This window comes from Eutrigla gurnardus (genome assembly GCF_963514095.1).
Source record: "Eutrigla gurnardus genome assembly, chromosome: 16".
In the NCBI taxonomy this organism is placed as follows: domain Eukaryota; kingdom Metazoa; phylum Chordata; class Actinopteri; order Perciformes; family Triglidae; genus Eutrigla; species Eutrigla gurnardus.
This window is the reverse complement of record NC_139927.1, coordinates 7,616,248-7,642,014: the sequence shown is the minus strand read 5'-3', so window position 1 is coordinate 7,642,014 and position 25,767 is coordinate 7,616,248. Positions and strand designations below refer to the sequence as shown.

The 25,767-nt window shown below is 40.2% G+C and overlaps 1 protein-coding gene across 3 annotated transcripts; it reads right to left on the bottom strand.

The window, feature by feature from the left end:
* Window positions 1-243: 243 nt before the first annotated feature.
* LOC311026594 (uncharacterized protein) lies at window positions 244-6,960 on the bottom strand. Of its 3 annotated transcripts, none has more exons than XM_084030247.1 (3): window positions 6,741-6,960; window positions 2,176-2,708; window positions 244-1,558 (listed from the first exon to the last, which is right to left on the bottom strand). In XM_084030247.1, exons 2-3 carry the CDS (start codon window positions 2,700-2,702, stop codon window positions 1,417-1,419), a joined length of 669 nt encoding a protein of 222 aa, XP_083886373.1. In that variant the 5' UTR covers window positions 2,703-2,708; window positions 6,741-6,960; the 3' UTR covers window positions 244-1,416. The 3 variants fall into 3 exon arrangements, with proteins under 3 accessions (XP_083886373.1, XP_083886375.1, XP_083886374.1); XM_084030249.1 differs by having other exon boundaries at window positions 244-1,555; window positions 6,741-6,954; XM_084030248.1 differs by having other exon boundaries at window positions 6,622-6,751.
* Between the last annotated feature and the right edge of the window lie 18,807 nt (window positions 6,961-25,767).

The window sequence follows — 25,767 nt, the reverse complement described above, 5'->3', positions numbered from 1 at the left end:
CGCATCATCCACTGTGAGAAGACAGGAGACATCTGAGTACTTCACGTCTTTCATGTGGGACCCAAAACAGTCCCTCCTCCCCTCTCTCTCTCTCTCTCTCCCTCTCTCTCTCTCGTTCTCACACACACACACACGCACACACACACACACACACACACACACAGAAGTCCCTGTAAAAGTGGCGACTTGTTATGTGTGGGACATTAATCGAACAATAACTCAACTTACTTCCCGTTTGCTCCAAAATAGTTGGGACAGATTCTTTTTATTAGTTCTGTTAGACAGGTTTGTGTAACAAAGTGCCAGATCCAACTGAAAGATCCGTGGGATATTTCTGTGGGAGACAGCTAGAGGGCAGACTAGGTGAATAAATATGCCTTGAGGAAGTTTCACTCTCATGATATGAGATCTGAGCACACGGCAAAACGCATGCAGAGAACAAAATAAATAAATAAAAACAGGTTTCATACCATGCACAGTACAAATTGATGTTATTGCACATTTTGTGATTCCAGACATGAAAGCGTTCTCCATCGCGAGTCCTGGCAGGGTTGAAGAGAGAATAGCACAATGGAGCTGGATGCACAACAAAAGCCTGCTTCTCACAGTTGAATGGTTAAATCCAGACCTACAAATAGTTTCTCTTTTATGGATTTCGGCTTCACCTTCTGTGTAAAATCTCGCTTGCATTCCTTATAATCACTGTGCAGATAGAGAGGTTCTATGTTTTAAGAGCTTCATCACGTTTTTTTACGGTGTGTTTCCTGCTTATTTCTTCCTAATCACAGGAATATTTTGCTTTTAATATATTCATCCACAAGTTATTGCAACATCGCTTCAACAATGCTTTCCAGGATGTGTTCTTCTCTTTTGCTTTTCTTTTTTTTGTTGCAAAAACAAATCGTCTGCAGGAACACACCAGTCACCCTAAGCGTGTCCCGGTCTCCATCCTCACCCTGGAACCAGATGGCCGATCCATAGCTTCTCCTGGAGAAGACTAACAGAGCCATTACATTTGGTCTCTGACGGCCAATCTAGGCTGAGCCATAAACACTCACACTTGGCTTAGACCTGCACCACATACTGTTACCACATTTGGCTTCACACGATTCCACAAATAATGCCTGGTTACAAAATATTATTATATGGATTATTTTTTTTTGTATTGTTTTTTTGCATTTTCGCTGTGTTCTCTCATCTCAGCTCAACATTCCTGTCACCTTTTAGCCACATTGATTTCTACAGTAACGGCTGACCTTGATGCTTTGTTATATCTCAGTGCTCTCAAGCATGCACAGATAAACACATTAGAAATATAGAATTGCAGGAATGTTTATTTCCTCGTTTTGAGTCTCGCCCAAGACTCCAAACATCCTCAACCTTGCTGGAAGACGACACGAGAGCAAAAACACATCCTTAGCGATGCATTTTGGCGATGTCTTTCAGCTGCTTGGCGAAGGAAGCATGCAGGGCCTGCGATGAGGTCTCCAGCCTGTTGGCGATGTCCGCTGCAGCGCGGAGCATGTCTTCGAAGGCCACGGACTCTTCTCTGATTCTGCTTCGGAAAAGAAGAACAATCTAGGTCACCAGGTGGAGCGCCGAGTGGAGGAAACGGGGGCAGATGTGGAGTAAGAGTGAGTGAAAGCAGAGCTGTGGATGTTAAATACAATATAAGGGGGGTACTGCATATGGTTCCTGTTAAAGTTGGTTATGTAATAGGAAATACTGTGTAATGGGGAATGCATATGACAGAGAAAACAAGAGGATAAAATAGCCACTATACCATATATAGCAATATCTGTATGTGTAGACATCCTCTTTAGTATTCATGTGGTAAACAGAAACCTTGATACCAATCTAGACCGCAAGCAGAGACACAATGAGGGAGCTCTGCATCATGATATTAATACTCTTTGCTCATTTCTTTTGATTGACATGTAACGAAAGACGGGATGCAACGGTTGACATCAACAAAGTCGTCTTTACTCCAATAAGAGGTAAAATATTCCTCGTCTCGGCCATCATTTGAACACTGATCTGAACACAATCCGTTGCCAGTTTTGTTTACGTCTTCAGGACGCCAGCTAAACAAGAACGGACCTTTTCTTAGCTGCCCTCATTACATTTCAGCCTTGACCTCTCACCTTCCATGAAAAACAGATTAATTGCACTCACTTCTGCATTCCAACGCTCAACACTTCCCCTTCCAGCTGCTTTTCCATATCTTCTTCAGCTTTCTCCACCACCTCGTGGCAAATCTTGTTGTCCTCTTGGATGCCGATGAGGTTCTCCTTTATCACGTTCTCGTAGCTCTGGTCTTCCAGCTCTGCCCCCACAAACTGCACCAGGTTCTCTATCACGGCCTTGTTTCCTTGCTGGATGGCCTGCAGATAGGCCACCTCCTCCTTCTCGGCCTTCAGCCTCCGAGCCAAAGCGGCGTTGGTGCTGAAGTGGACCGAGCACTTGTCTGGTTGAGGCTCGTGCTGCAGCGTAGGTGAGGCCGACGGAGAGAAAGCGGCCGACGTGATCCAGTCTTGTTTGTTTCCCATCCTCACAGGCTCATCGCCAACGGTCTGAGATGTGTCATTGGTGGTTATCGGAGAGTAGACGTCAAAGCCTGAACCCCAATCTCCACTTTGGCAGAGCGTCGGAGTTGCCATGGATACCCAGGCCAAGATAAAGGACATCCAACAACGCCACATGGTAACCTGGAAAGAGGAGGAGGAGGAGGTGAGTGATGCTGAAACACTTCTGTCAACTTGATCAATAGGAGCCTTAAAAGAGTGGTCGGACATGTTGGGAAATATTCGTATTCGCTTTCTTGTCGAAAAAAAGATTGACCTCTGCTCTCATGTCGTTACGGTAATTGGGAGGCTCCAGCCAGCAGCAGCTTATCTTATCTTAGCATGAAGACTGGAAACAGCTAGCCTGTCTTTGTCCAAAGATATTAAAGATCAAAATCCGCCTCCCAGCACCATGAAGCTCAATAACTAAAAAACGGCACCCAGACAAGTAATGGTACAAAATGTCATTTTTATTCTTTGGATTTGTCAAACAGCATGCTCGTCTGTAACCTGTTTATATACATATATAGGGAATGAACTCATTCACTGAATGGCTCCGGTGGTAATCACCAAAAAAGGTCAAGGTGCTAAGATAAATAAATTTAAATTCATGTTTAAAGACATCTTTAAAAAAGTCAATATCTCTGCAGAACTTTGGAGCAGCGAGGGAATATTAAGTGTGGACCCTCATTTGTACACTGTCACCTCCTTTAAATCAAAGCTTCTCCCCTCTGCCCCCTTTAGTAATCAGGGATAAACACTTTAATTCAAACATGATTATACTGTGAATCCAAAGAACCACGGGCTGTTTTTTAATAGGTATTAGCACAGCTTAAACGCTAATCTTATGCCGCTTTCACACTACAAACAACAAAAGCGACAAATCAGCCAAGCGTGGGTCGCTTGTTTGAGAGCTCATTGATATGTTGTTAAAAAGCACTGAGAAGTGGCTAAATGAAATCACACAAACACAGGGGAGAGTTATTATGCCAATAGAAAGGTGCTCTGGTGGCCTTCAAGGCTGAACCACATTAATGGGACTCAACTCTGACCTCTCATGACCTTTAGACATTTATTGCATTTCCCCCATCGTCTTTCTGACACACTGTACCTTTAAGTCACATAGAAATGGCTTCTATTTAATATTGCAGTGGCTCAAAAGTACGACATCATTTCATACCAATATGGACTTTTTCACTTTTGGCACTGACTCCTTTTGTATAATGGTATAAAATAATAATAAATATTTAAAAGAAAAATTACATTTGGTCAGAGAAGCAGGCTGCTGTACTTTTTGTTTAAATTAAGGAACCAAACTTGAGAAAACAAGATGACAAATTCAAACTTGGTGCTTAAATTTCATCCAATTTAAGAAACTTGAGTTTTTGACCTGGATTTTTAGATCTGAATTTGACGAATTGGAGTCATTGAATATTGTTTAAATAACAGACTTTTGAATAAATCAAGCTTTTTAAATGATTTAAACAAAGTAAGGAGTTCAAATCACATAAACTCAATAGAGTTTTTTTTTTATATTATCATTAAGTGTTGGTATTAATTATGAAGTCATTTTTCTTTTGCAGTTAAATATTTCTCATAAGATTCTTATTATTACAGCAATAACTTGCTCCCATGTAAATCCACATGACAACTTTAATTGTGCTTTTGAAGAATAAATACACAACTTTCCTAGAGAAGTTTAATTTATTCATGCTCTTCATGTTTTCCTGTGTTGTGTTTGAATACTGGAGATCGCCTCGCATGTTGTGGTTTGGCCACGGCTTAGCAGATGCATGAGGCGTGTAGCGCTAGCTCCCTCAAAGCTGACATAACCCTTTTGCAGCAGGGTGTTTGTTGTTTTTGGTAACTAGCGGCTGTCTGGGGATCTTTCATAACATCCATTCACCTCGTAAAGCCTTAGAACTCATGAGCACAGAACAGGAAGGGAGCTGCTTTTTGCAAAGCACAAAAAATTGTCACAAATGGGGTTTTGTTTTCTCAAACTGCCCCTCCAGCATGTCTTACAGCCAACAGTGTCACTTCGCCATTTTGCAGACTGCCAGTCTGTTTTTCGGTCTTGTGCATCTGGAAATCTATTTAAAACCCCAACCAGGCCTGTGAGGTAAGAGGCTTTGCAGAGCACAATAGTTTCAGCTGCAGATGACCTTTTACAGCAGCGTTCAACTTCTAATTGCTGGAGTGAGAATTTAAGTTGGTACATAATGCAATGTTTTGTTTGTAGTCATGCTTGCTAGAACAGACACCATAAGTGTTTTATTTATTTTAAGATGAGTTGGGGTGTGTCACAGAGCCATAAAACAACCAACTGTTGGCCTCCCTCCCTCCCTCTCTCTCTTTCTGATTACTTTCCATGGTGACCTCACATATGTTACAGCAGCTATAAGACAAGTAGCAAGCCTGAAACCTTCAACCCATCCTGACTGCAAGTAGAGACACAGTCAAAGAGCTTTGCATCATGACGTTGGAGTAATAAATATGCTAATTCATCTTGATTGACATATGCATTGTAAGTGACGGGCTGATATGACCAACTTCAAAGAAAAACTATTTAATGAGTTATTTCCAGAGGTGACACGTGTCACGAGGAATTGGACAGATTGAATATTTCGGGTATTATTTCCTCCATGAGCATTTACAACTCTAATAGATGTAGCTTAATCATTCTTTGTCCATTTGAAAAGTCTACATTTTGTGTAACTCTAATTGCAGATCTGGAGAAACGGCATCTCCCAAACCTTTTATTCCTCTGAACTTTTGCTGCACTTCTGTTGTACGTATATAAATCAACACCATATGTGACAACACGTTCAAGCCTTATGACAGAATGCAACCAATGGAAATATAATTAATCCTAAAATATAACTTTAAGAGTGTCTGGTTTCAATTACACTTGCAGCAGCAAAAGGCAAGTCAAAAGGACATTTGGTGACATTACTCAGTTCCTTCAAGGCCTGCCGACTGGAAGCACACATGCTGCTCTCTATGTCACAGATTGGCAGGAGCGGTGGCCTTTGTCTTCGGAAAGTAGCTGCACAATTTCCACAATGGTTTAGTTAAAGCTGTGTTTGTGTTGCTCTTTGTGGCCTGTAGTGGCCCTTTTTTTTTTTTTTTTGGCTTTGCGGTGAAGGATCTGTCATTGTAACGTGACTTTTATAGGCTGACTTTTCTTTTGGCTTAAAATAGCGAAAGCACGCCTGTGGAGGGAAAGAAGTCCACTGCCAACAGCTCAGAACAGGATTTGGCAATTTCAGATCTGGTTAGTAATCTTGAAAGAAATGCACTTTGTTTAGTGGTTCTTAATTCAAATACATTCTTCCATTCTGTTGTTGTTCATATTTGTTAATCAGTTCTTTCTCAATCGATCGTTTAATCCTAAAAATGCTCAAGTTTTCAAATTGTTTGTTTATTTTTACCAACAACTCAAAAGTGAAAGCTATTCAATTTATGACAAAAAAACCAGCAACTCGACGTGATTCTGGAACAAGGGAACGTTGGACATATTTGCCTGAAAATAGTTGTTAAAAGTGCATTCATAATTTGATACTCATCCCTGGAAACATCCTTAGCTGCGGTTCAGAGCTAATCTGAGTGTTTGTGTTGTAGCGGCAGCTCAACCCTGTGGCCACTCTTGTCAAAGCCCAAACAGGTGGGTTTCACAGGTGTCGCAACACTCCACCGATCCAATGTTGTTATAACAACTAGGCCTTACAGGTTCTGTGTTGCTATACAGTTAAAACGTAGGTAATCATGTAAATCTGGAGAGATATTTGGCATCATAAACACACACATGTATATCTCAACGCACAGAAAAAAGGTCACTTCTCTAGTTCTCTTACCTGCATTTCTGTTCAACCATCCACATCAATACCAGTATTCCACAAGCAAACGCCAACTTAATTATCTGTATATAATACATACACATGCCATATAACTTCAAGTTATACTTCTCTCCTTCTACCAGTGGAGTGCCACGTGAGAAAACCCCAGCTTCCCATTCTACAAATAAAGTTTTAAAAAACCCCAAAACCAAACTTACCAATCTCCAGTTATTTTTTTTTCACAGCTAAATTCTGCCACCTCCACTTTTTCAGTCAAGCAAACCGATCGAAAAAGGCTCGGGACGACCATTCACAGGCACAGAGAACAAATACTCACTTGGTTTCCTTCTTCATGTCAGGGAAAAAAATGCAGACACACGCACACACAATTAGGGTTTGGCTGGAGAGTGTGGTCGTCTGTGTGCCCCCGTCTGCCGTTGGAGGGGAAGGTAGGGGAGGTTTTCTTTTTTTTTTCTTTTCTTTTTTTTTTAGGAAAGGCTGAAAGTGAATGATTTCTTTCTTTGCAGTGGAAAGAGGGGCTGGCAAAAGGAGGGGTAACGAGGGGGAGTAATCTACTTCACATCTGGTGGGGGACAGAGGAAGCAGGAGGGTTCTTTGGTATGGGGGGAAACGTCTTTTATAACCAAGACGGATATACATTGTATTTGTCCTAGGAAGTATGTACCGGTAATTTTAAAAATATGACAAAAAATACCAGAATACCTTTTTTAAAATACCGTCATCCCAGCAGATGACTTCCAAACAAAGACAATGCGCTGTAGGGATGGATTAAAAATGCACTGACAAGTTGAGTTGTGATTTTTAAAAAAAGAGAGAGAAATTACTTGTGATACTAAAAAACTATTCCTTTAAACTTCATAGTTTTGCGTTAAATTCCCTAAACCAACCTGTCGATTTTATGAATGGCCATATGCAAAGGTATACGGGTGTCTTATTGGAAGTTACACAACATGCAGTCAACTTTCATCACATTAACATGGCGGTATTACACGGTCATTTTATGCCTTCATTACATACATTACCTATGCCACTTATTTTACTGATAATCGCATGATTTTCTTCTGTTTTTGTGGTTTAATATTGTTATTTAAATGTTTCCCTTAATTCCTTCTCTCTTTGTCATGGCTTCAGATCCAGGTCATTACAGTTTGGGGGGGTCGTCCATCCTTTTTGGTCCATTTTGCGCTCCCTTATGTAGCTTTGATGGTCTATTGGAGCGGCTCCTGCATGTGTTTGTGATGGTTTGGTCATAGTTTGTTCCACTTTGTTGGTAGCATGTTTTGCTTAATGATTTTGGGATGGTTTCCCTGAGGATTCCCTATAGTGCTGTCCTCCCTTTTGAAGAGCAGAGTTTGCGTCCTAATTATAAATCTGCAATGAACGTGTATTTTTGTAAGTGTTTAACAGAATTTGACCAACAATTTCCATATCGTACCAAAGTTTAGTTGTCAAATCCATTCCCTGTCCTTGTCTTTGTAGAGTCGTTTCACTAGCATCGTAAATGGAGAAGCTGTCACAGTTCCCAGCAGCTGCACAACACATTTGGATAAAATAACCACGATTACAGAAGAGCAATAAAAGACGATACTTACCATTTAGATTAAAATAGAAATGGAACGGTTTCTCATCTAATGATGGAGCCGTGTTTGTTTTGTTGACAATTCTCCATCCACATTGTTTTTTTTAACGCCAGGTATGAATGAGAATCTTTTTCATTTCCTCTCCCCCTCGCTGCACAGATGTTTTTGTCTCTCCGATGCAGAATAATAGACAGCCCAAATGCTAGAAGAGGTTATGCACATGTTTCTGGAATAGTGCCACAGGCAGGTGGGTTAACTGAAAAATAAAAATAAATTAAGTTTTTAATCTCGGAGATACATGACAGCTGCTCATGGCAACCAGTAATCCAGATCAGCAGTGATTTGAATGATTCATGATACCTACTGCAGAACAATGTATCACCAGAGGCTGAATTTTAAAAGGGCGTGGATGAGATCTATGATTTTTATCGACTTCTAATCGGCAACCGAGACGTAACGAAATTGACAGGTCTCTGGCACATGTAAGATATCTAAGAAGAGGATTAAAAGCATTTAATTCATATCCGATAAAGGCACGTGGCATCTGAGCGACTGGTTGTTGCTTTTATAATATAAAATAAATAAATTATTGAATGCAAATTTGATACATTGTCATATTTTTTACTCTAACATTTCAAAGAATCTTGAAAAATCACTCGACACCAACACGTTTGAGTCACATGTTACCGTCCTATAGCAGAAGACCAGATGGTCTTGTCAAACATCGCAGTGTTAAAAGCCCTCAGCCATGTTTAGACATGCATGTAGCATGTCCAGGTTCAGGAGGCACCATATGGGAGCTGTTTTTCATTCTCAATGCAAACCATGTACTTCTATTCTCAATGCGGCAGCTTCCATTACGTGGGTAAAATGTTTTAGAGGCACGTTTTTGAATTCTACAACAGGTAGAAAATGCTGCATTTCATAGCCGAGTGAGGATTTCTTTGGAGGGGAAATGAATTACCGAACTAAATGTCCTTAAATCCTCAAAGTGATCTGCTTTTTCTGAGACATAGAGGATTTGTCTTATGTGACATGTTTTGACGATTAAAGCTTAACAATGGTAATTTCTTTAAAAAAAAGTAATCACTGCACTGCAAAACAGAGTAAATTCATCTGATGCAAATCTCTAAAATATGTATGCTCATGTTCAGGAAAATTGTTTTGTCTTTCTCAATATATTGCAATAGGATTTGTCCACATTTGTTCCAACACTATCTACTATACCATCTTTAATTTCAAATGATGCATTAAATATGGATTCACACACAGCATTCCACTGGAGTGTTTACAGAATACATAGATTGACTATGACCTTGAATATGTTTGACCGAGAAACCGTTTCAGCGTTTTCTAATTGACCAGCACCGTGTGTGCCCCGAGGGCTGTTATTGACCAAGGCCGAGGACTCGGCGCTCTCTGCAGCCACTTAGCCACAGCGGTGCACAAGCAATGAGTGCAACAGTGTGCTGGTGCTGATAAACTGCTAATCCACTGTGGGAGCTCCTCTCAGCGCTCAGAACCAGTGTGCTCTGCCACTTTATCCATGTTCCATTCTACAGCTCAGATTGGGGAGCTTTGGGGACTAACAGGCGGGGATTTTTGCCCGTGTTCATATCTAAAACGTGTCAAATTGTGTGCAACAATTAATAAATCTATCACTGGAAATGTTCTGTGAAATTTAGAGGTGTTGCCAGTGGATATTCTGTAACAGTGACATATGACATTCCTGAGGGCGCTGACACACCAGACTGACCTCATATAACAAGCAGCAACAAAGGCCTGATAATGGAGTAGCACTCGAAACGCTTCGCAGTGACATGCGTGTATATCCTGACATGAGCAAACGCATGAGAGGAAATGCAGAAAGCAACAAAGCAACATTTGAATCCAAAAAGCAAAAATAAACACGATAATCTGCCTCGTTGTATGTTGACTGTATGAATCGAGGATATTTCTAATGAAAAGTTGCATTTGGAGGTTTAGAGTGATACCTTTTTTGTATAAAATAAAGCAAAAAAAGGAATTTAAATTATATTTAACTACTATTTCCAGTTCCTTTTGGACATTTCTCGATAGACAGCCATCAAAATGGCTAAATACATTTTTACTATACCAGTAAATCAGGTTACACTGTAACTCTTACTGGCATCTCTCCGCTTGCATGCTTAATGAAAGCCTTCAGTACATTGACTCCTTACTGTAAAGCTGCACAGTTCCACTGCCTTGCCTTGATTCAATCTTGTGCAGCCAGCATCAGGATGTTCAACAACCACACACACTTTTGTTTGTTTTCAGTTTCTGCAGCTCCTGGAGATGGTGATATCCTCCAGATGCACCAAAATATGTTGTAGACTATTATGATCTTAAATAACATTGTGCTTCCTTATATTACGCACATTTTTGAGAGAATTTGACCTGAAAAAAATGAGTTTGCTCTTTTTTACCAAATTGTCAGTGTGTTGCTGTACATACTGTAAGAGCGGTGCATTCAAAGGCACAAGATGAGCTGTGATTGGCTATGATTGATGTAAGCCCGTAGCACACCCGCTGCTTCTGTGTGATACTGGTCCCTTCTAATCCCACCGCATTACCAAGAGGGCCACAGGTAAAAAAAAAGATACCAAAAGTTCTCATCAAGCCTCTGCAAACTTGCACACTTGACTGCACTTAACGCTGCACATCTTGTTCCCCTAAAAAAAAAAACCAGCACCTTAATCCCTCAATGGTGCTTAAACTGCAGGTCCATAAGTTGCATCCCCGTTGCAGCCAAAGGCACTTGGTTCTGCACAAGCTGCCTGGGCTTTGTTAAGTGTTTCACAACAGATGCCACCCGCTAAAAAGAAAACACAGACCTCCATCCAGACCTCATTATACAAGTCAAGCAGCAGGAAATGAGACAGCCTGAGGATATTGTGAATACATATCAATCAGACCGACGCTGATTTGGACCAATGGAAACCCGCACATCAGACGCCGTGTTCTTTTACATCCCAGTTTTCTTAGCTTACGTTAACGTGATTATATATCCCTGGATAAATATGAGATCAATGGTTAGAAGGCAAGTCAAAATTTAATCAGGCAAACATAATTAGCCAGTTTGTATGCTTCCCGGAGACAACAAGGACAGAATAGATGGCTTAATAACGTCATCTCACAGTTATGTCACCACTTAATGGAAAGGCTACAAAACTATATTGCATTTACATTTAATGATGGACCTGAATATTATATTACTAAGTAACACCAGCACAATGTCATTAAGATATTAAGTTAGTAAGATGTTCGCATATAGAAGGATTTTCTTTATTATTAAATCATTTTACATCCTGTCTGGTATGTTTGCTTCCATATTCTATAACATTATTTTGTATTTTTGGAATTAATGTAACGTCTGAAAAGTGAAGTTGTGCTCTTAATTCAGACAACTTTGCACATTACTGACTATTTAACTACAACGTCATTAAAGGCTCGGTCGTCTTCCACAGTGTCACTGATCATTAAATTCAAGGGAAATAACACTCAGTTGACTCCTTGCCCATTTCTTTCCTATTGTTCTTTTATTGATTTATGTGGTTTAAGGGAGACGGCAGGAGGGGAATAAACTCCCGGAGAGGAGCCAGAAGAAGCTCTGATTACCTCCACATACTGAGACCTATAAAGTAAATGGGGTGTCAGTTGTTTCACATTACTAATTTCAAAAGAACGGTATAAAGTCAGTAAATCTTAAGTGGATCTATTACTGAGTATATGGTTTGGTTAAATGTCTCATCCAAATTATTGTGGTCTTAGTTTTGGGTCTTGCCTGTGGGTTTACTAACTTATTCTAGGACTAAGTCGCACAATCTTGACCAGAAGGATTCAGCAAAATAGGCTTGAAGCTCTGACCCCTATTTTGAAAATGACCATGAATTGTGTTGAATGGGATAACTGTGTCCATTGCTGGTGGTTTTCGTTGGACTTCCTGTCCTGGAACTAGCCAGTAGCTGTAAATGAAAACGCCTACCTTGCATGTTTTGCTTATTTAAAGTAGCTGTGACGGCAATGATTTGAGGAGTGGTGATAAAAAAAAATAATAAATGGATAAAAAATGCTTTCCCTGATGGAATATTTATGTGGTGAGGAAGTGAAAGTATTGAAAGCTGGCACCTGATGGTTTGGGACCCAGAAGTTGCAGAGCAGTCATCTTTATCATCTTCTTACTGTGAAATTATGCTTTTCTTTATGTCAAATGAACAATCCACATTAATCACTTTTCCTGAAACTGTGCCAGTGTTGGCGAGCCGGCTAATTTTTAAATTGCAGTCATTTGGCAAAATGTAAAAAAACATACAAACAATGAATGGCTTTTTAAGAAAAAACAAAACATAAGATAATATGACGGCGACACTCAACATCCACCATTCAGTACAAGCAGCCATGCAAAGCATTATAAAGCAACATAATGGGGACAAGCAATACTTTTATTAACATATTGCACTCTAATAAGACCAAAATACAATCAAGCTGTTTATCAGCTGAACTAAAGATGTATTTTTCTACATTGTGCACAGCTGAGGTTCAGTTCAGACCTCTGGCCATTAAGCTTGATGTAGTCCTTGCCGTAAATAGGAGAAACCAAAGCAGGATAGGACATAACTCTAAAGAAAACAACATTTAAGAGCTCTTGGTGTTCATTCGCCACGGTCAAGCCGAAACAAATCTCAAATAGCAAAGTAAAGTTTTTAATCTCCTGCAGTCTCCAACACACGAATCCCTATTTTTGGTCCTATTTTCTTTTACCCTCCTTCACTTCTTGTCTCCCCCTCTCCGAGCAAATATCCATGAAGTTAAGAATATTGTTAGAAAAGCGATAAGGGGACCTTTAGGCAACAATTTACTCAATATAGCAAGTAAAGAACTGTGTCAGTCATACCATGTAAGTCACAGTTGGAGATTCCCTCGCTGAGGTTGTTAGATTAAGGTCACACACATTGATCCTTTTTTTCTCCCCGATTATGATACCTTTGATCTTTTCCATACATCTACTGTACATGGACAGAATATTTGGGAGTCGTAATGTGTAAGAGAGGAAGTCATGGATTGATGCGTTTGATTTTATCTGGGGGGGGAAATTAACTCAATGAACAGTTTTCCTCTCAGATGGTTTTAATTGAAGTATTTTAGAACTCTAAGGAAGTGAGAATATCTAGTACAACATAGGGGAAAAGATACATTTACATATTTTTTCCTTTCATATCCCCCTTGATCATCACATCTTAAAAAAATCTCCATCTTATCAAGTCTGTATTCAGTTGTAAATCCCTCATTTCCTTAAGACACAACCTTCGCTGCTCTGGCTTGGTCTTGAAGAATTGAAAACCGTATTAATTTGTTAAATATATGCAACGAGTTGATTGAGTTTGGAAAAAATAGCTTGTAATCTGCGTGAAATGGACATTTGTGAAACCATATCAAGAAGGATAACTGGGGTCAGCTGAAGTCAATCCCGCTTGTGTCGCTCTGTGAGTCTGCTGTCGGTAATGGAAGGAGGTCAGTCGGAGAAAAGTGAGTATCAAGACCCCAGCTGTGCTTTCATCCAAGCAGGGTCTCCTAATCAATACCAGGCAGTCAAAAGAGTCATGTAGAGAAATGGCGAGGGTCAGGGTTGCAGATATCGAGCCAGCCTTGTGTGTCAAATTGAACTCTGGGATTCCAGGGGCGCAGAGGGCCTTTGGGTGCTGATCCATCCGAATGAAGAAGAACAGAAAGAATTCATTTTATTTCTCCCACTGTAACTCAAATATGATCTTCAAATTTCATCATAAATAAGTTATGGAAGGAGGGTTTTTTTTACCTTTTATCCTCTGCCCCAGTATTTGATTGCAGGAAAAACACTCAATTCCATCCTTAATTCGTCCTTTTCCTCGATGTTGGTGTTCAGACGGACAGGCTGCTCTGCTGCCATGCCATTGGCATTCAGATCACACCGGTGCCGAATGCACTCAAGATAGCTCTGAGGGAATCGGGCTGTCCTTCAGGCTCCCGTCAGTTTACCTTAATAATGGGATTTCCACACATTACATACAAACTCACTCAACGCTAATGTGGGAGAATAATATTTCCGGGGAGACGGTGCACTCGAGTCCCAAATTGAATTTATAACGTTACATTGACTTTTAAAAAAAGGGCTGTGGCACGTGTAATGCCCAGGAAATAATAGCCTGCTCCAGTGAGCGGCCAAGCACCAAGCAGAGGATTAAATGGTGGTGATGCTCTGGATTTGCCTCACGCTGGGACACTCCTTTGTTCAAAATATGAACACTGATTTTAGCTTACTGTAAACATGTTGTAGTTGAACACTTTCAGTGCTGTTATCCAGACGCGTGCTGGGTCTGGAATCTCTGGTGTTTTCGTCTTCTTAATCCTCATTTCCTTTGTGTTTCCTGCTCTCTCACCTTCGCACACACACACACACACACAAATACACTCGCACGATCATTATTGACACAATATTTCATGAAATTTGACATCGGCTGATTTCGCTCAGTGGTCGCATTAACACCTGTATACAAAGCTCCGTCTAAAGCGTCACACAGACGCACAAAAGTCAGCCGTTTCATTTTAATGAATTGCTTGATCTCTGGAGGTGGAGGGAACTACTCCCCAGATTGTTGAATGCAAAGTAATTCAGCGTAGATATTGCTTTGTTTGAAAATCGCTGATAAAGCATCGTCCAAACAAACATCTGTAAGCGATTTCTTGATGTGCATTGTATAGTTTTGTATGATTATGGAGAGTGTCACTCATACATCTTTCATGTCTCATTTGAGGATTACTGTGTCAGCTTTCCTGCTAGAATCCTAAATGTTACTGTTTGCATGAGCAGATGGGCTGATGGTGCTGTGTTCAGACACCTCCACCTGCTCTCACCACCCGCTGAGGTGATTTAGTTGTTCATTAGGTGGTTTCTTCCAAATTCAGGAGACAAACGGACATCTAGCTCAAATATGTTTTATGGGCTTCACAGAGGGAGGCTTTATATTGATGATGTAAGTACTTAGTACTGTGTGTGTGTGTGTGTGTGTGTGTGTGTGTGTGTGTGTGTGTGTGTGTGTGTGTGTGTGTGTGTGTGTGTGTGTGTGTGTGTGTGTCCTGAACTCCTGATGACTCTGCAGCCTGTTACCGGATGATGAGACACCGTCACAGCCGCTTATAGTTTTGACTCTGCTAAAAAGTAACCGTACAAGCTTTTTCGCATCGGTACTTTTCATTTAGTGATTTTGTAAATAAGCACTTAAATGTTAGCACAACTACGAAATGTAATTTTATCACTATGCTTCAAGAGTGTGCTGACATCAAATGTGTGGCAGGACTAGTCAATTGCAACTATGGTGTGCACACCATTTTTTTTTTAAATTGCCTTGAATAGCTGCTGGAGGAAGTGATACACTGTGCATTTGTTATGTTGTGTTACAACCATCAATGAAAACCATTGAAACTAGGGATGATTCTGTTGATGTTGCTTCCTTTAGCCCCACTGTTAAATTAAAGATGTTTCAAGGAGGATTGTAAATAAGACATTCATGCTCCCCTGCATGGCCTTTTGTACCTGTAGCACCACCTGCGGGACAAATTTAACCGTAACACTGTTGAGGCTCTAACGGAAGCAAAATCACGAGTATGTCGTTGTACAAATAATTTCACAAATAAGTTGGACCTTTTTTCGTTGAGAAGTAATCTCTCCGAGATCAAGTATAAAGTTGCAGCTTCTATGGGCCGCTAGCATGGATTTAGACATTTAACATTGTTCTTGTCATATTTTAAGATGTCTGATATACATTGTGTGTGTTTGTCTGTCAGTGCTGCAGTTCAGCAAGCAGTTAGCATCAGAAACTGTAACTATCAAGGCCAACAGTGAGAACCCACTGCAGGGTTCGCTGATGCAAAATGTTAATAAGAAGTTATTAAATCTACTTGAAGCACAAACAACTCTTAATAACATTAGTTTATAATTGTTTTGCTTTCATATGACGCCTCAGCTGTGGCTCCACACCACAGAGAAGCTGTGTTTGCTGTGACTCGCTGAATCCCCGTCAGTCTTCCTCTCAATGTTAACAGCCTCCCTCCAGCTTGCTGTAAAACCGTCCTCAAAGATTGGACATGCTTTATGTGATCATTAAGTTGGTTGCATGGAAGGCACGCGCCTAATTGAACAAATGATATAACGTGTCATTGTAAAGCCACGTGGTCCGCTGGCGAGAAGCGAACACAAACAACGGCAAAGTGTCATAATTGATGCCAAGGTCAAGGTGTCCTGTCAACGGTTTAAAGCCGTCTCTTTTACAATGGTGGTCTATGGGGAAAATCTTTTTTTTTTTCTTCTTTTTTTTTCTTTTTTTTCACTATAATAGCAATGACAAACCCGAGGCCAATGGAAAAAATTGGAAGCAAGCCTGAGCGGTGGCACCGTATCCAGCTCTTATCATTCAGTACGTTCAAGAACAGATAAAGACGGACAGAACGGGACATATTTATTTTATCAATGGACGTTATTCGTCATCGTTTGAAACGCACACACTTCCCAGCTCAGGACCCAAGGGAGTTGTAGTGTTGAGTGTGAAGTTGTTTGGATGGGCGATTATCGAGAAATACCAGAGGCAAAGCAATGGGTCAATTCTGAACAGGCACGTATTGAACAGCCATTGCACTCGTCTAATTAAAATGCTCAGAAAGGTTTGATTGAGTAGGTCAATGCTCTCCAACTTGCATATATTTTTTTCTTTGTGGCCATCATTCTCCACAAAGAATTGTTTTAAAAGACACATTTTTAAGAATGCACTCATTGTCCCCTCCCCTCAGTTATCCTTTGCACTTATGAACTACGGTTCTCCTTAATACCCTTGTCCATTGATGGCAGCACGCACTTTCCAAAAGAGTATGGTGGACATCCCCTTCTGTCTGTGTGTGTGCTGTTCTGGGTCAAGGGCTCAGTTCAGGACAATGCTGTCTTGCTCATCTCACATTACTGTGCTTAGTTACAAAACAAGCTGATGGCATGGCTTTGGTCAGGGTCAAACCCTGTCGTCCAGCTCTATATATCCAATTCCATGTTGATGCAGGGAATAATTGTTTAGCTCTCATTATGGCTCCGTGCTGATGGATGATACAGGTATAGTACGAGGCACTGGTCCACACCTGCATAAAAGTCTGCTTATTTTTGTATGCTTCTACCAGAAAGGTGGATGCCGACTATCATGCTCGCATTTCACAGACAAGGGAAATGGGTAAGATACTGTGTCAACATCGGCCCTCAGTATTTACCTCTGTGTGATGTAATGTTTGTTGGTATGGAGAGTTAATAAGTTTGGTTTGGTTGCTGTCGGACTTTACTGCTCTGTGCCTGAGACCCACTATCTGATTGATTATTGCGATTGCTGGCTTTGGTGTGGTGAATCAGATTTTGTTAGCTCTATTTGGTCACTTCAGACATTATTCCCACTTGCTAGAAAACAACAGCCCAATAGAAACCAAAAGTCACAATCCCATAAAGGTAAGAGGACAGTGATGAGTAGATGAGTCCCAACAAGGGTATTTATTTCGACAAGAATTGTTCAAATCCACAGCTGATTGGTTTTAAACCTGGAAAGGTCGCCGTACTTTGTTCCAGAGTCATTTCAGTTTGCAAACCATTCGTTCATTGCTTTGAGCCCAAAATGTAATACAGAAAATGATCCAATTATGCAAATTGTTATACACGCTTATTAATTTTGAAGGGTATGAACTGAGTTTGTTTATAGAATGTCAAATACACAAACAATGTACTCGTGAAAGGACGATAAGTTTGTTGGCAATTATCTTTTAAAAAGATATATTTTTGTTCGTGCTTGTAATGTGTCGGTGGTTTATTTTTGTGCTGGTTTATAGTTTTGGTCATTAGTGAGGTCGCGGTCACATTTCTTGGCTGCAGCTGTATTATTTTGCCAAGGAGACATCTTTTGTGATGTGTAACATTATACCAGGTTGTAGGGCCGCCAAGTAGTTCGCTCTGCTGGGCAAACTGTCATGACCCAACTTCCGAATTATACTGAAAACAGTTTCCAGTATTAGATTCTTTAGAAATATGTGCATATAGGTCAGTGTTTGTGCCGATATGATACATCTGCGATAAGCTATTATCGGCCAATTCAATTGGTTAGACTCTAGCTATACAGAGGTCTCACTGTCAATCAGGCCGATGCATTAGCTTTTTCCTCACTGCTAGCACCAATGCTAATGCTGTTACAGTGTAAATCTAACAAGCCACCGGCAAATTCTTAATGGATAAAAAAAACAATGTTATGCCATATTTAAAGCTACAAATACTATCAAAGACTACCGCACAAGAGGCTCAAATGAGATGATCTCAAAAAAAAAAATTCAAATAATAACTTTGCTTGAGAAAATTGAGAATTTCTTTTTATTGCACAAACACAGCGGGTCAATTTAAATAACGGGCTTGTTTTCCAAAATGTGAGCAGCGGGAGTGTACAGGAAGAGGTGGTGACAGTTCTGATTTTCTATTTTTAAATTTGTAATTTTCATACTGTGCTCTCGCCATGTGCAACCAATATTTGACATGTCACATGAAACATATTGGTATATGTTCCTTTTAATATACTTCATCTGGCTTTGCATATTCTTGTTTGAAGATCCTGCACTTTTTATATGCAGTTCTTCGTCACACACACACTTTATAGAGGACTTCCAGGGAGCACTCTGCAGCTCTGTGCAATTCCCTAATTCATTTTCATCACAGTAAGTGAATGTGAGAGGACATTTGAATCCCTTAAAGGGGAAGTCAATTAAGAATACCTGGTGATTTATTGTTTGCTACATATACATTTTCTTCTTCTTCTCATTTGACACCAATTTTACAACATATTTTAATTAAGTTGATAGGTTTTGTCATAAGAAGCACTAGTTGGTTGTCAGTCTCACAAACTTCACTAAACAAAGCTTATGACACAGATTTATGATACCGTTGCTGTAATGGAATACAAACCATCCATCTCATCTATCTATAACATCTCAATCGTATCAAAATGTGTCTGAGCCAATTTGTCAAATGAACTAAAAGTAAACAACGTAACAGGCCTGTCTAATGTAGATCAGATGATTACCGCTGTTGTATGCAGATTAATGCTGCTCTTTCAGTAAAAGTTTCGGATATGATTATCGAGTGACAAATGAGAAACTTAGAAATGACTCGGACCATAATGGTGAGATTGAGTTTTTTATGGTTCTATCAAATCTCAGAATAAATGTAGACCAAAAAGAATCAAATACTACCATTTTGAAACACATTAATCACAGTCTATCAAAGGTCTCCATGCTGCTGTAGTGTGACAAATGGACCTATTAGGTGCTAATTAGACCTAGGTTAATGCGATGGAAAGCAATGACAGAGTGAAGGATGTACTTCCACTGCGAGGAGCCACAGGGGGCATGACTAATAATGTTTTTAGTCCTTAAGTCTCGCTCCTGACTGACAGTTTTGATCGCCTCCAGTCTTCGCCATCAATAGAGATGTTTCCCACCCCAGAGAGGTCATTTCTCCCAAGAATGAGACATTAATTAAACATAGAAAAGCCCCCATGACAGTGTTAGTGTCTCTTGCCTGTGTTTATATTTTACAAAGTGAGGGGGGCCTCAGTCTTATTAGTATTAGGAGGCCTAACACAAACTTTTTCTGTAGTTTTCTATGACCTCAATGTTTACTGGCAGTGATGTAGAGCTAGTTTTCACTGCCACAGTGTAGCAATTTATGTAGTAGACATTCATGGTGACCAGAGGATGAACCTGAATTACTTTTGGTGATCTCTTGGCTTTTCACCTCATGCTATAATGATGTTGATATTTCGTGATTCATTTTCGATGCTCATGAAATTTGCTACAGACATTCATGGTGACCTGAGGATGAATCCTAATGAATCTGGTGATGTTGTTTTCATCCAGCACCACAATGAGGTTGATCATTGGGGGGTTTGTGGGTGGATAGATTCATCACGTCAACGAGTCACATTTGGGTGCAACGTGGATTTTGCATTATTGTCTTTTATGGTGATAAATACGCACACGTTTTGGTTTAGCCCACACGTGATGACAAGGGAAATATGAGGCTTGATGAGTTACTTCACTCCCACACAGTTACTGTCTTGTAGGCTATAGGCAACCATTGTTTCAGATTTGTCACTGAACCCCTTGCTTTGGGCGACAAAAGATGAATGAATGACAAGATGACTCTTCTTCATTTTTTTTGCAGCGTGGCAAAAAAAAAAAAAAGATATTTTCTGTCGTACCTATGCCAAATGAGCCTCTTTAGAAATATTTCCATGGCTATCTGCAGCTGTGCAGTGTGGCGAAGTGGTGCTCCCTTCAATGATTTGCCTGCAGAAATTCATTATCTTGAAAGCAAGCGTGGCAAAGACCGTGGGCAGGTGGTGTGGGGTAATTTCACATTTCTCCTGTGTCCTGTGAGTGAAGATGCCACTTTGTATTACCTCTGTGTAGTGGAAGAGCACATCGGCGTGATCTGGCCAACTGTCAGTGCAGCTGAAACAAGTTGGCGTTGATAGCCAACTGATTAAACGAGGAGTTCGAAAGTCCACTGCAGTAATCCGTCTTCACTTTCTAATTGCAACTCGGAGAGGACGTTGGTAATATGTTTTTGATTGGGTTTCGTAATTAATATGTAACGTCATGTATTTTCAAGGATGCAATGGTCACAAGTTTGTTTTTTTTTCTTCTTGTGGTTGTGAAGTTTCTACTGAAATCCCAACAGAGGGAACTCATTTGAAGACGTGTGGAGTGATGTGAGCCGTATTGATCTTATCACACTGAGAGCCATTTCACTAGAAAGTCGTTGAACAATATTAGCCAGCGATGACACTCCACCTGTGCTTCGTAGGTGAACTGATGCAAAAAGAAAGAGAAACTCTGAGCAGTGTGTGGTTGTGTTTTAAAAGAAAGTGTTGCAAGATCAGTCTCTAACATCTGCAGCAGCGTGTCATCATTATCTTAAGCTGTATCACAGGAGGATTATTACTATTGTTTTAAAAAACCTGCCAAATGTGTGATGAGCTGCCTCACCAGAGCTACTGTAAACATGCCCCCCTATTTTGATCATGCTATATTTGGCTCCGCAACAATAATAGATCTCATATCATCATAGATTTTCACAGTAATCTTGAAAGCATGACAACACATGTGTGGGAACCACAGGTGCACATAGGAGACGTGACGTGTGTCACGGGTGGGAATTCATTGCTGTCTTTCATCATCACTCAGTCAACACACACTCATACTGAACACAAACACACACAGTGTGGGCTCTCTTCTGCTGATTCTCAGAGTTGGCACCATTAAAGCCGACTCTGCTGCCGTGGACACTTCTCCTTTCCAGAGTTTAGACTGGAGCAGCGGAGTGATCGTGCTAATCAGGTGTGGAAAACACCCTCGACACTAACTGCCTCTGCTGCCGAGCAGTCAACTCAGAGATTAGAGGACGATACGTCCCAGCTCCTATTGTTTGCTGTGATTGGGAATCCAATTTCGGGTGTCCGATAAAATTTGTCTCTTTTAGAAAGACGTCAATACAAAGTCTCTGCGTGTAGCAAAGTTTTTAACATTTAGAAATGATATAAATGTGCAATAAATCTTCTGTGTTCTGTTTCGATACAAATCAAGGATGATGAAATGAATGCTTGCAAGCCAATATACTGATATACTTTTCATAAAATACAATTCAAATCTTAATATATATTACATAATTCAGTAATAAGGAAGCAACGATGCTGAGGAAAAATCTAGAATTGGGGGGAAAAAAGGGAAACCACATAATGTATGTTATGTCTAGTAAAACTCATCCAATCTAAACTTGGCCTCAAGCGGAGATGGAGAACGGCAAGCACGGTTTCTCATTAGCTAGGTGTCTTTTCCACCCTTTGTGGGTATGTAAATAAGGAACACTGGAGGGGGAATAATAATAATAATAATAACCTGAAATTAAATTTGTTTTCCCAATATCATATCTGTGTTTGCTAGTGCACCATGGTGTAATATTGCAGACCATGAATGAAAGATATTCGAGGCTGGCCAAGGGGTCACTATCTCATCAGCAGTGTCCTACTGCAGGATGTCATTATTAAAAAAATAATGAATGTTAGTTTGAATGACAAACATCAAAGTATATATTGATTTTCTAAGCAAGCGCACCTTAGTACACATGGTGCTGCAGAGTCTGGTTAGCAGATGTAACAAAGTGTCTTTCAAAGACAGTAATACTGTGAAATGTGCTGCCGTCTTGAGATCCTATTGAACATGTTTGTAAAGGCATTTGTAGTATTTGTCATGGCTTTGATAAGTGGACCTCATGATCCTTTCATGACACAAGGTCACTGGCTCTTGGCTGATCAGAGAGAAACAGCATTGAAAAGGAATACAAGCAGTTATAATTGAACAGTAAATTGACTGCATTTATATTTATATAGCGCCTTTCTATCTTACTGGACAATACAGGATAAGAGGTAGACGATGGATGGATGGAGTTGCACATTCATACACACATTCATACACACATCCATTCAAACACACAATCATACACGCATTCATACCATTCCAATGGTGGCAGAGCTGCAAAGCAAGATGCTGATCCGCGCAGCAGGAGCAACTTGGGATTTAGTGTCTTGCTCAAGGACACCCCTTTAATTTTGTTACATAGTGATTTGTAATCATTGGATTTGTTGCTCTGTCCTTTATTTATTTATTTATTTATGTATCAGAAGTATTTTTTAGGTTACATGGTGTCTTGTAAATATTTGATATTTTCTACTTTAGTACAAATGACCTATACTGGTAATTTGACTCAATCCTGATTGGGGTCTTCATGTAAAGCTATTAAAAAGGTAATGTTTTCCAGTCATACGGCCACATTACATTTCCGAATTGATTTTATGGCTGCGGTCAACACTGAAGAGTTAAGCCATTATTCTGAATGCCATATTCGTCGGGCCTGAAAGTTATAATAGGTTTTATTAAATTGACTTTGCGCTTTAAACAGGGAAGAATACATTAGACGCATACTGACACACCTTTAATCAGTAACTGATTAATTTTGCATCTAATATAAGAATTGAATCAGAGGGGTATATATAGTGTGTCTGTAGGGACCAAGGGGCAGAGGAAAATATATATATATATATAAATATATTCAAATATTTTAAGGAAAAATGAAATAAATAAATATATTTGTTTCTTTTTTATATTTAAATATCTAAAGAAAAGTATCATAGTGATATAAACATCCTGTGAATCCAATATTGGTAATGATTGCGGATTTGTTTGACCAGATAGCACCAGTAAGGGTTAGGGTTGGGCTTAGGTTTAGAGTTAGGGTTAGGGTTAAGTTTAGGTGAAGGGGGTTAGGGGTTATGGTAGGGGTGCAACTACCCGGTGTCAGAGGGGTAAGCAGCAACAATTTTGGCCAATTCCAACTCTATGTAACATTAAGGGACTGCAGAGATGATTTAGAAAGGCACAACAGCAGCTTAACATCGAAAATACAAAAAAAAAAAAAAAATGAATTTCATATAATGAAAGGCATCTGTGAGCCTTGTTAATGACAGAGAGCCACAGGTCTAAGGACACAGGAGTTGTTGCTTGGATTCCGGTTGCTTACGAACCCAAAGTTGACCATCAACCTGAAGTTTGTCTAATTAGCGTTACCAAGGTAACCTAATATGGCTCGACAGACAAGAGAGAGTTTTATCCTTCTGAAATACTTTGTGTCGTGTGTGGGTTCACCCTACTCCTCTTAGCAACAGATCATGTTCTCTGCTGTCATGTGCGGAGCAATGCCGTATATTTTGTTTTGTATTCTCTCTGGACTGCGAGGCCTTGAGAGTAAAGGCTATCTCCAGCAAAATAAATGCGTGAAGGCAGACCTGTAAATGTCTGTGAGTCACCGCATTGTAAAAAAATCTTAACTTCAGAGGGGAGAAGGAGGATGAGCCACTATCTCATGACATGTCAATTATTCCATCCCTCCCACCTCCACGCTTATTATCTGTGGCTACTTGCCATAAAACACCACCAACCAGCGGCCATCTCAGACTTCTGGAGGCCTTCTGGAGGTTTTTTCTGGACCAGACTCGTGATTGATGTACAGTCCACCTCCCTCGTCACCCGGGGCCGGGATTTCTCTTGATCTGAATAATTCACCCAACCTGTTTGTAATCGTCATCACTCTAACTTTGAGGCTCGGGTAGCTGTTAAATTGGAAAGCCTCGAGTCGCCGGCCGTCCGTTTCTTCTCTCCGACACGTGAACAGCTTTGATTACAATTACAGGTAATTGCGTCTTTTTTTTTAAATGGATGTGGGAGGCCGACGATATTGGCGTTTCATCAGGGCGACATCACAGTCGGTCAGTGAGGTGACTGGTGTCATAGCAACACACCACATCAAACCCCCCCTGTCTAAAAGGCTGCTTTAAAAACATGCTGCTGTTTGCAGTTTGCTGTATGCTATGTGAGATGCTTAGCTGTCATTTTGTGTGCAATGCTTACAAGGGGAACGAAATTCACAGAGGAGAAGTTTAGTGACTTAATACCCGCTCAACCTTGCCAAACAAACACTATTCATCCGTGATGCAGTTCCAGCGTTCATTTAAGCAGTTTTGTCGAAGCTATTTAGCAGCAGTTGATATCGAACACTTCTTATAATGTCTCACTTTCCAATAAAAAGTTGTTGTTGGGTGCAAAATGAGAATTAGAGGAAGTAAATTCTTTCCACAAGTGTAACAATATTCCTCTTAATCACATTCATTTGGCTCGATATGAATCACCCCAGAAGCAGCTGTTGGCTGTTATTGACAGTGTGGGATTGTATATGGTCCTGTAGCCGTGATATGACTTACTGCTTGAATAGGAGGCGGGCCATTTTGGATGAAGAACGGATAATAAGTTGATGATCGCGTATTTTATCTGCTGATCTGCTGAGACAGTAATCGATGGCTTAACCAGAGGAGTCATATATTACAGGACAATCGATGGGTTTGCACCCTGATTCAGTATCGGTGTCATAGATAATGGAGAGAGAGAGCTACATAAACATGCAAACTATGATGACTTTTATGACACGTATAGTAGAACAAGAACAACTTTCCTTCTCTGTCCTCTCAGAACCAGGTTTTTAGGAAACACGACTAACATCCATGTGCGTTCAAGGCCCCAAACTCTAACTATCTCCTGATCTGTCAGTAACTTAGCTCAGTATGATAGCGAGGCATGGCTCCAGTCAGCATTCATCCCAGGCTCAGGTTGAACAAGAAAGAAGTCATCTGTATTCTCAAATGCCTTTTCAAGAGCATCACCCAATATGTAATTTAATACACAGGCACCTATAACCTTACCAAAGGGACGGGAATATTTCATCAACATTGACAGGAAGCCTCTGGAAATCTGTCAAATACAATCACAAGTTTATAGGAGAATTTTACGCTCCGTATAAACAGACAAAAAAAAAATCTATGAACTTTAACTCAGGATGAAAGTGCACTTTTTGGATGATTTTTATATTTATATTGGGGTTTTTTGGGGGTAAATTTGTAGCACATCTTTCCAATTTTATGCGTAAAGAATAAAAGCAAAACAAAAAGCTGGCATCGAGAAATGTATTTTTATTTACAGTATATGGCTTGAAGAGGTCAAAGCATTGCAGGTTGAAAAATAGGTGTCACAACCTGT